Here is an 11,046-nt window from a genome sequence, read left to right as displayed (position 1 = left end):
AAACGAGTTATTCTTGTATTTTCAAAAAAAATATCCCATTCATTCATAAAAATTCATTTCAGTTATTACTCAAATTATCTTTAATAGCATTTGAAATTCAAGTAGTTAAGGCATAACCCTGTACCTTGAGAGAGAACAACTTTATTATCTAAAGAACACAAAAAATTCTTTAAAAAAAATGTCTATGAGAAAGTGAAAATTATAAGTTACTTTATGAAATAAAATTATTACTTGAAATTAATAATATAATTACATTAGTAATTATATTTATATTATTTGTAATTTAGAAAATTACTAAAATAAAAAATTAAAAACACTAAGAAATATTTATGTAGTTAATTATTTGCTATTAATTATCACATTCAGAAATAGTATTTTTATTCGAAAATAACATAATTTTAAAGACTTAAAAAAATTAAGAGAGTTTTATTCTTAATGTATTGTTCAGTTGAACTAATTGATCTTTAAATGTTTGAAATTTTTTATTTTATTTTAAGATCATATTTAGTACGTTTTCGTAAAAATTATAAAACGAAATCTTCTTTTACACGGCCTATAAAATTTAGAAAATGTTAACGCTAAAAAAAAATTTTTTTAATGTCTCTATGACATAGTCTATCTATGCTATAATATTTTACCTGTTTATTTTAAAGACTACCATTTTAATAAAATATTAAACTATTATTTTTAATAACCCAGGTTTCAAATTTAATAACCAGGACAGTATTTTTATTACCCTTCAGAAAAATTCACTCCGGGGTATTATAAGTAAGAAACATTTAACAAAAAGAGTGTAAACTGATAGACAGGCACTCTGGAGCCTTGGTCATTTTTATTTTTTTATTTTGAAGGTATCATTTAAAATACCACTTTGATCATAATTTAAACTTTTCTAAAAACGCAATATTTTGTATAAGTCAAATTGCATTTAAATGATCCGTGATGTTCAATAATACCCAAAAACATTTTGACCCTATTAAGAAACGGCAGAATCATAGGGAAAAAACAGCTACTCTCATGTTTGTAGTTATTTCAAAACCAATACTCTTTTTATTTTTTATTTCGAATGCAGAACAATGCAAAGGAAAACTAATATTTAGCAACTTAAAACTAAAATTTTTCCGCTATCATATATTTTGTCAAATTTTGCGCGTGGTAATGGATCTCATATTCCATCTTTCAATTACATTTTGTCGAGATATGATGATATATAATAAGTTTTTTTGTCGAGATATAGTGATATATAATATAGTGATAAGTGTCGCAACTTGAGATAATTTTTGAAAAAAATTGATAGTTACCTTTTTGGAACTTGAATAAACTTGGGATGTGAAAAAAAGAGCATCGTCTTGAGACAATATCATAATTTAATTTTTATCTATAAACTTTAAAAATGATTAAATGAGATATTTCCAAAATTTGTAATGAGAATGGAAGATAATTCATTGAGAATTTATATTCCAAGTAAAAATGAGGCTATAAAAAAATAGCCTAATAGTGCAAATATAAATGTTGCTCTTGAATAGCTACTTTATGTCAGCTGAATTTTTTTCGAGGCATACATTTTATTCTTTGCAAAATTTCCCAGGATTGTGGGAACTAGAATAAACTCTAAATCATGAAGAGAATAGCTAAGTCTTGATAGAGTTTAGATGTTTTAAAACTATTTAAGTCACATATTTCTATATACGTCACAAGAATGAAACGTTATTTGAGATAGAACGAGATATCTAGAAGAGGTATTCTCTCGTAGTAATAACATTTAATGTCGACTCAAAGTTAACAAAAATTTTCTTCATATTAGATTCTTTTTTCAATTCAATGAAAAAACTTGTACTTTGTTTTGCAGTTTCTGCCTTCCTCTAACGAATCAGCCAATCATCTTATATAAAATAAAATCAGAGTAATTTTTTTAAATTGTAACCTAAAACCATTTATTTATAAAAATAATTTTATAGGTATAATTACTGTGGAATGTTCCACTTGATTTTTTTGTAATCCAGTTGTAATTCAAATAAATTAATAATACAACTTGGTTTCTGTATACTTAATTATATAAAATATAATTATTGCAAAATATAACAGTTGTTACATTTGCAAACACACAGGATACGTCGTCAAGAATAAGAGAAAAAAAGCAAAACCAAATCGTGTGTGTCAAGAAACAAGAAAATCAAGGCTACAATAACAACGATTAAAACAGCAAAGTTGTATTTAATTAAATTTAAAATAAAAAATTGAACATGTACTCACCTAGAAATTACTTTAATAAAAAAAACTAACTTTTCTCTCTCGTGAGTCTCTCAAAATATCTCACTCCAAAAATGTTTTTTAGGTAAAAAAAAATAACACAATTTTATATTAAATTTCACAATTTTTTATTATTTTCATTCGGTCATAATAATTTGATCACAGATTTAATAATAATTAATTATTTAAAAAAAAAAATGTAAAAACAATTTTTCTGTCTCATCACCTCTCTCGTTTTAAACATCAATTTTTTTTCCTCAGTATAAAAAATGTACAATATGCGAAACTTCTTCTCTTGATCCTATTTTGAGCATTGATAAGTTTCAGTAATTCCAATGAAAATTAATACCAAAAAAAATTAATTTTTTTAGTTAGGGTTTTGGAGAATTTTAATTGCTTTTTCAATGGAATTACTGAAATTATTTTGTGCCGGATCAAGTACCAAATTTTTTAGTCGTCAATTTGAATACTAGATATTATAATTTACAAAAATAATATATAATTTTTTATTATAAACAAATAAATATTCTTTTTTTAATTAAAAAAAAAAAGTTTTTTTTCCATCATATTTACAAATATTTTACACAAAAAAGTCGTATTTTCATCATATATTATGTCAATATATAAATATATATATATATATATAGGATTAATTAATTTTTTTATTCAGTTCAATAAAACTAAATGTTGTATTTTGATGGGTTCAATTTGAAATTATTTATCTAAAAATTGCAATTTTAAATATAATTATTGTAGCTCTTACCATTTTTCAACAAACCACACGTGCCATATCTTGGAACCATTAAGTACCATAAAATATTGCATCAATAAGTTTCCATATTTTGAGAAAAAAAAATGTTTTAAATAAATCTCAATAAAAAACAATTTAAAAAATTTTTAATTAAAAACACTTTCTTAAGAATTCAAGTTGGTGAATGGTGATTCGTGAAATAGAATCAGATTTTTTTGTAAAATGAAGTGAAGTATAATATTATATTATTAAAATTCATTATTATAGTGCGTAATTAAATTGCAAAATCGCTCATTTTATTAATTAACCAAAAATAATAATAAAAATATCCTCAATTTACTGAAAATTTGAATCATAAAATCTGCCAAGCAAAAAATATAAAGATATTAAAAATTGCAAAGAGGTCTATGCAATTTCATCAAGTTTAGAAGAATTAAAATTTCGATACTATTTTATCAGTTTGAAAAGTATACAATTTCTTATAAATTTTTTGCTAACGATTCAAAGTTCAAACGAGGTTTCAATTTGTTCAAAATCTTAATCAAATTATTTCTATGTTCTTACGTTGAAAATTTATAGTGTATTACATTGCTTTTTTAAGAAACTATTTAAACTTTTGATTCAATTATGATTTCGAGGACCAACTGTTCGAGAAAATATATTCGAAAAATAATCTAATCTGTACAATATCCTATTTCACAAATCACCCTTAAAATTTTAACAATTCGATAAATCAATTATTTTTATTTTTAAAGTTCGTGTTTCAAAAAAACAGAAGTGCCACAATGTTTTCGTTATTCAAATGCAATTTTTGAGATTTTCATCCCAAATCACCCAAAAAAATAAAACGGATAGTTCTACGGGCCTACTAATTTCTTTATACAAAGTGACGTATTCATTAAATAACTGTACAAATAACAAATAAAAAATAATAAAAATAAAAAAACGAAAAATAAAACAAAACAAAAAACGAATAAAAGAAAATCGAAAAAAAAAAGTAAAGAAACGAACCTTTTTTTATACATTGTTTGGTTTTATTTTCTTTTTTTAACGTGTTTTTTTCTCTTTAGAACTTTGGCACTTAAACAAGCGTCCATGGGGTTTGTTTTAAATAATTATTATTATGTTACAGTATTAAGGAGTTAAGGGGATATCACACTAAATATGCTTGCACGGGATGACCACCAGGATTGTGTATTGTGCTATTTACAACACTATGAGGATGATGTCCTGTAGGAATACGTCTACCAGAACCACCACGTTCTAATGTTGAATAATCTGAGTCTATACTAGAATAAATATGATCACTTAGAGGTCTTTGTTCACTATTATTATTGTTTACACCGGATAATGTCTGTTGCACTGGATGTTGTAAGGGTCGTCGTTGTGGTCTAGGCGATGGTGTTGCCGTTGTCGCTGATGAATAATTCGCTTCATCATGATCGGCTACAGGTGCATCGCCCACCATCGCCGTATGATTATTACTACGTTGTAAAGAATTATTTGATGTATACGCGGGAGGTGCTGCATTCGTTGTATTTACATCACAACTTTGGGCAGCTCGAAATAGCGGATGCGATGAAATATGTGCATGTAATGCTGGAGTTTGTGGTGCGGGTTTTAATTTTTCTGGGTACATCATTGTTGTGTGATGTGTACCCATCATATGGCCACCATTTGTAATACCAACACTTGAATCAATAGTATAATTATTGATATTCGTACGATAATTTGTATGATTATGATGGTGATGTGATGATTTTGATGAGCGTGTGGAATTCGTATGATGATGTGTATGATGATGGTGATGATGACCATTGGGCATTGCATAACGTAATCGTTCCCAAAATCTTTTATCACCCCATCGGACCCTTGCTGCTGTTTTTAAGTATGGCCTTAATTCTGGATCTAATTCAGCTTCGGGTAATGGTGAAGTTTCTTCTATAACAACTAATTTGAACACTCGGCCTTTCAACGCTTCATGTAAAGCTTGACGTAATTCAAAACGTGACCACTCAGTTTGTAAGAAATTGCGTGATAAAATTAATAACACACGTCGGCTGGCTTCCGCAGCTTCTAAAACCGCTGTAGCTGGTTGAAGATATGCTTGCGGCACAACTGCTGGTAAGTCACGATGATGTAAACACAATTGCAAAGCCGGACTACCAGTTTCTAATTCAGCGGCTATTGATCGTACAACAAATTCTTCGTCTTTTGGGCTATAGCACACATAACCGTCATACAACTTATCGCGATCTTCGGCACAATGTTTATTACCTTGAGCGGTAAAATGACACAATCGTACACCATAACGCGAATACAACCATACACGAACAGTTTCACGAAACACAAACATTAAGACTAACAACACTAAAAGTATTAAAAATAATGTTAATGATATTACCATCATTGGTAAATAATCGGATATCAACATACTTTCAATCACCGAATTCCCCGAATAAAAATCACTACAAGCTGTATCATTTAAATTAATTTCACGTTTATATGGTGGTTTTGAGTCTGTATTATAGCACCAAATGTCTGAGACATCATTAATTTTTGCTTGATTATCACTAACCCACACAGTTAACTCTTGTAAGAACTTACAACGACATGACCATTGATTATTACCAATTTGTATTGATTGTAAATGTGTATTTAATGATAGCTGCCATATTGGGAAAGTTGTTAATCGATTACCATCTAGTCGTAATATTTGCAAAGACCGTAACGGAGCAAGAGTCATATTACCAATATATTGTATAAAATTATTTTGTAAGTACAACTCTTTTAAATGTGCTAAATGTTCAAATTCGAATCCTTTTAGTTCCGCAATACGATTATCTTCCAAATGTAAGAATTGCAACATATTTAAACCATTAAAAGTACGATTTTGTATTGTTTCGATACCACTGTTGTTCACATATAAAACACGCATATTTTTCCGTCCAATAAAAACATGATTTTGTAATTCTCGAAAATCATTACCATCTAAATATAATTCGGTAGCATCCATTGGAATACGATGTGGAATTTCATTCACATTTTGTCCAGAACAATCCACAACATTCGTACTCCATGTTTGATCATGATAACATGTACAATTTTGTGGGCAAGTCATTTCACAATCACATGCATCAAAATCGCAACAATGACACAAAGCAAAACAGTGAGTTTCGTATTTACATAGAAAATCTGAAGGTTTGGCTTCAACCAATGGCATATGTGTGATTCCACCATGGGAATATGTCATCCGACACATGATGTTATCTAAATCCATAACACGTGGATGTTGTCTTAATCCGGTCATATTGTTAATCATCTGTAACCATTCCATGGAACAATCACAATGAAATGGATTACCACCAATATAAAATTCTGGCAAACTTCGATTTAATGGAACGGGAGCCAAACGTAATCCATTTAAGTCCAAATGTACCAATTCATTTGCATACATATCTACACGCGCTAAATGTGCTTTATCCAAAAATGTATTTGCTTGGACATTTTTGATAAAATTATTATTAATAAATAATAATTCTACACTATTTGGAATAGACATTGGTGATATTTCCGTAATTCGATTATGACTAGCATCCAATGTCGTTACATTAATTTCATCTTGAATTTTGTAATAATTGGCCAAATGTTCAATAAAATTATTATGAATATCCAACCATTTCAAATTACTTGGTATAAAGGCATAATCAAACCATACTAAATGATTATCCGATAAATTTAACCAAAGCAAACTAGCCAATGTAGCAAATATTCCATTGATATCGGTTAAAAAATTTTCATCTAATCGAATTGCTTCAATTTGTGTATTTCGTTCAAATGTACCACGTTCAATACTTTGAATTTTATTCTTTGCCAAATTTAACACTTGCAAAGATGGTAAGTCCCACAACATACCACGAGTTAAATTTCCAATATTATTATCGATTAATCGCAGCCCGGTTAATTGTTGTAAATTCTTGAAGGAACCATTACGAAAATCACTAATTTGATTTTCACCCAAATCTAATGTTTTCAAAAATGATAACTCTTTTAATGCTTCTGGTACTTCAGTTAAACCATTAGAACTTAAATCCAATTCTTTCAAATCAGAGCAATTTCGAAATGCAAGTGTATCAATGTGTTCCACCAAATTGTTATTTAGCGTTAATTTTGTAAGTACAAATAATCCGTTAAACAAATGTGGACCAATTGTATGTAAACGATTTTCGGCTAAATTTAGTGTGTGCAAATTGTAGAGTGGTAAAAATGCATTATCTTCAATCAATCCAATAGAATTGTTACGTAAATCTAATATTTGTAGAAAAAATAAATCTTTAAATGTGCGTCCATCGATACGTGTTAAAGAATTGTGCGATAAATTCAATACAATTAATCGTATTAATCCAGTAAATGTTCCTGCATCCACATGACTAGATGATAGTTGGTTGCCAGATAAATCAAGAACCAACAATTGTTCTAAGCGATGAAATAACCCTCTTGCCAATGAGAACAGTGAATTATTTTGCAAATGAACTTCACGTAATTCGCGTGATCCAGCAAACAGACCCTGAGGTAAGGTTTCTAGACGATTACTTGACAAATCTAAAATACGCAAGGAAACTAAACCAGCTAAAGCTTCACCGGATACTTCAGTAATATTATTGTGGCTTAAATTCAAATGTTGTAAACGGCGTAATCGAGTAAGTGCAGATCCTTCTGGCACTGCATGTAATTCGTTGAAGGATAAATCCAAAGCTTGTAGTTCAGCACCACCACAAAATGTGCGTGGTTCGTTTCCCAACCCCAAACGATCAACATTCCGAATTCGATTACGAGTTAAATTTAGTATTTGCATATTTTCCAACGGACAGAAAACATCTCCAGGTAATGCTCGAATGTTATTATACGATAAATCCAAATGTTGAAGTTCACGTAAGCCAATCAAACTGCCCGTAGCAAGTTCTAAATATTTATTAGAACTCCATTCAATATTATATGTGTTGACTGTTAATTTCTTTAATTCTCGTAGTCCATCGAATGAATCATTTGGTATGTGCAGTAATTTACAACTATCGATAAATAATTCGGATAATTGATGCAATTTTTGAAATGCACGTGATGTAATTGAACTTTCGAACAATAACATCTCATTACATTTAATACGTAATTTCGATGTTACTTCCGATGGTAATGCACCAAATTCACCATCCAATTTTCGAAGATGGCATGCTACGGCAGTTCTAGATGTATCATTACCATCCGGAGACCATGAACATTGATCCGCAGTTAAATTTTCTGGTCTTGGTTGTTGTTCGGTGGCATTTATAACGATAACTATCGAAATAATTAGACATAAACCAATTTTGAAAGATTCCATTTTAATCGACGGATTTTTTCGAATTAAAAACAAAACAAAAAACTTGAATTTTGTGTAAATTAAAATAATTTTTAAAAACGCTACAAATATAGCTTTTTATTTGATAATTTCATGATTTTTCTTTGGATCATGTCAGTCTTCACTTGTTTTTAAATTTATTTTATAATTTTTTATTTCACAGTCATTTTTTTCTAAATTTTAACATATTTGGAAAACTTTTTGGAACACTAAAATGAAACCAATTTTTTTATAAAGTCCATTGTTATCAATTTTTTTGCACTTCACTTTTTATAAATAGTCCATTTACGAAAAAAAAAAACACACACACACAAAATTTAAATAATCATTTTATTTGTTGATTTCTTCGCTGAAGAGCATTCAAAGAAAAAAAAATGTTGAAACGTTCTTGCTTATAATAAATAAAACAGTTCAGTTATTACTCGCGGGTCGGTCAACTTAACTGCACAACAACATAACTGTGGATTGTTTATACAAACTAAATAGGTATCGTTGTTATACAATGTTTGAATAAAATAAATCGTTTTATTGTGAACTCTGCCGTTCCTAACGCATTCACGTTTCGTTCATCACTAACTTGAGTGTTATGTTTCACTGCAGAGTACAACCATGTACTAACGACACAACAGGAGTGGGGTTTATAGTAGTTCATAAACTAGCCACCATAGCGCTTATGGATGGACATGAAACCATCGAGTACTAAAAATTAAATACATTCGCACATGCGCTAAGTTTTATGGTGGTGGATGAATACCATATATTGGAGAGTGGGGTTTTTGAAAAATGCCTTCGGGCAAATAGGGCTATATACTATATGTATGTATATGTGTATTATATGTTCTTTGTGAGTTTCTTCACTACTACCTGAGTGTTTGACATATAGAGAGATATACAGACAGACGACAACAGACCTATCTAGCGGACACACGGACAGTGTATTTCAACTGTGTGTTAGTCCACTTGTCGTTCGTTTTTATTTTTTTTTTGTCGTAGTAAATATTCGTTCTTACATGACTTCTAGATTTTTAATTCCCCTAGGCAGATTTTACTCTTTCATGTTGGCGTTTCGTCTTGCACAGTATATTATACAAAAAAAAAAAAAAAATTACTACCAGTAAGGCATACAAAGTCTGTTCTATTCTTCTCAACAAAATAAGCCTTAGATATTACTTTCAGTGGCAAGTTCAATAACTTTAAGCCTTAGTAAAATCATTGTAAATATTTGATGTTTTCTATAATTACTCGAGATATAAAAATATTGTTTTTTTGAACATTAGAATTGGAAATATTCAACTTAGAGAAAACATGATACGTCCATAAGTTTGTAAAATTTATTTTCTACAAGTTCTATTTTTTCCACAGACAATCGTGCCTTTTTATTAATTCCCATTTTTGGTAGTAAAAGAACATTACATTACAATTTTGTCATTTCAAATTTATCTAAAGTTACTTACCAATATCTTCCTTGAAATTTCAAATTTTGTATTTTTTATATATTTGTGTAAATATTGGACCGTTTAAATTTTATGTTTAAAAATTTTTAACTTACAAATGTTTTTCTACATAATGGAGTTGAGAAACAATATCCAGAATATAAATTTCTCAAAATTTGACTGATATCAATGAAGTACTGTACTTAGTCATCCTTATAAGCTACATTGTTATATAAAGTTGGTCTCATCACTAAAAAATCAGGACTTTTCTGAAAATTTCAACGTGCTTGAAAAGTCAAAAATTCTTCATTGAGCGAAAAGTCAATTAATTTCATTCTTTCGATACACAGACAAAAATATTGGTAAGGACACATAGATTGTGTGGCCATTTCAAAAAAATTCTTTGTAACATTTTAAAGACCTCGAAACGGAAAGATATTAAATCATAGTTTAAAATTTTCAGGATGAAAACAGTAATTTTCTATTAGAAAGTTAAAATAATATTTTTCTACTTTAAGATTGCTTACTGATACGAGTCTATTTTTTTTCTGTTTGTTTGTATACATATGTACTTGTATACACTGTTCAGAGTATTAATTCTCTGTAAATGTTTCTCTCCTGTGCTCCCTTATTATCCATATAGTCCTTATTTCTTTTTTTTTTTTTGTTCATTCAGTTTTTCCTCACTTTGTGATAAAAATATTTTTTTACACTTTCATAGTCTCTCAAACTCTTTTGTAATACATAATTTAAAAGTACAAACAATTTTCACAAACAATGAAAAAATACTTAACTATAATTGATTGTGTGAAATATTATTTTTATGCCTATTTCTGTTATTATTTTTTTATTTTCATAAAAAATTTTTTATTCGCACAATTGTTCGGAAGAAAATAAGTTCTCTTGCGATAATCTCGAAAGCCTATATTTATATTATTTTCATTAAAGTCCATTATGCGTTCGCAAAGTAGAACTTTTATCGATTTACGAACCTTTGGACTAATTTTATTTTGAAATCAGAAAAGAACAATTTCATTTTACCCATCACTTAACACACGATGATCAATTTATCCAAAATTCATAAACGTACTATTGGAAAACTAGATTGAATAAAATAGCAGAGGTTAGATGAACAACTCAAAATCAAAATTATTGTATCGGGATGGTGGAAGCGCAAGTCACTGCATTAAACATATCTATTTGTACCAGTGTAAAAC

At 28.8% G+C, this 11,046-nt stretch overlaps 1 protein-coding gene across 4 annotated transcripts; it reads right to left on the bottom strand.

The window, feature by feature from the left end:
• Window positions 1-3,741: 3,741 nt before the first annotated feature.
• On the bottom strand, window positions 3,742-8,403 carry LOC123300123 (toll-like receptor 7). 4 transcript variants are annotated; one of them, XM_044882610.1, is made up of 2 exons: window positions 4,487-8,403; window positions 3,742-4,447 (listed from the first exon to the last, which is right to left on the bottom strand). In XM_044882610.1, exons 1-2 carry the CDS (start codon window positions 8,376-8,378, stop codon window positions 4,155-4,157), a joined length of 4,185 nt encoding a protein of 1,394 aa, XP_044738545.1. In that variant the 5' UTR covers window positions 8,379-8,403; the 3' UTR covers window positions 3,742-4,154. The 4 variants fall into 4 exon arrangements, with proteins under 4 accessions (XP_044738545.1, XP_044738546.1, XP_044738548.1 ...); XM_044882611.1 differs by having other exon boundaries at window positions 3,742-4,753; window positions 4,811-8,403; XM_044882613.1 differs by having other exon boundaries at window positions 3,742-4,753; window positions 4,820-8,403.
• Between the last annotated feature and the right edge of the window lie 2,643 nt (window positions 8,404-11,046).

The sequence above is a fragment of the Chrysoperla carnea genome, chromosome 5 (assembly GCF_905475395.1).
Source record: "Chrysoperla carnea chromosome 5, inChrCarn1.1, whole genome shotgun sequence".
NCBI lineage: Eukaryota > Metazoa > Arthropoda > Insecta > Neuroptera > Chrysopidae > Chrysoperla > Chrysoperla carnea.
The sequence above is the reverse complement of the archived record's forward strand: the minus strand, read 5'-3'. Positions and strand labels throughout refer to the sequence as shown.

Coding starts and splice junctions, on each gene's coding strand:
- LOC123300123 (XM_044882609.1), bottom strand. CDS start 8,378: ATGGAATCTTTCAAAATTGGTTTATGTCTAATTATTTCGATAGTTATC.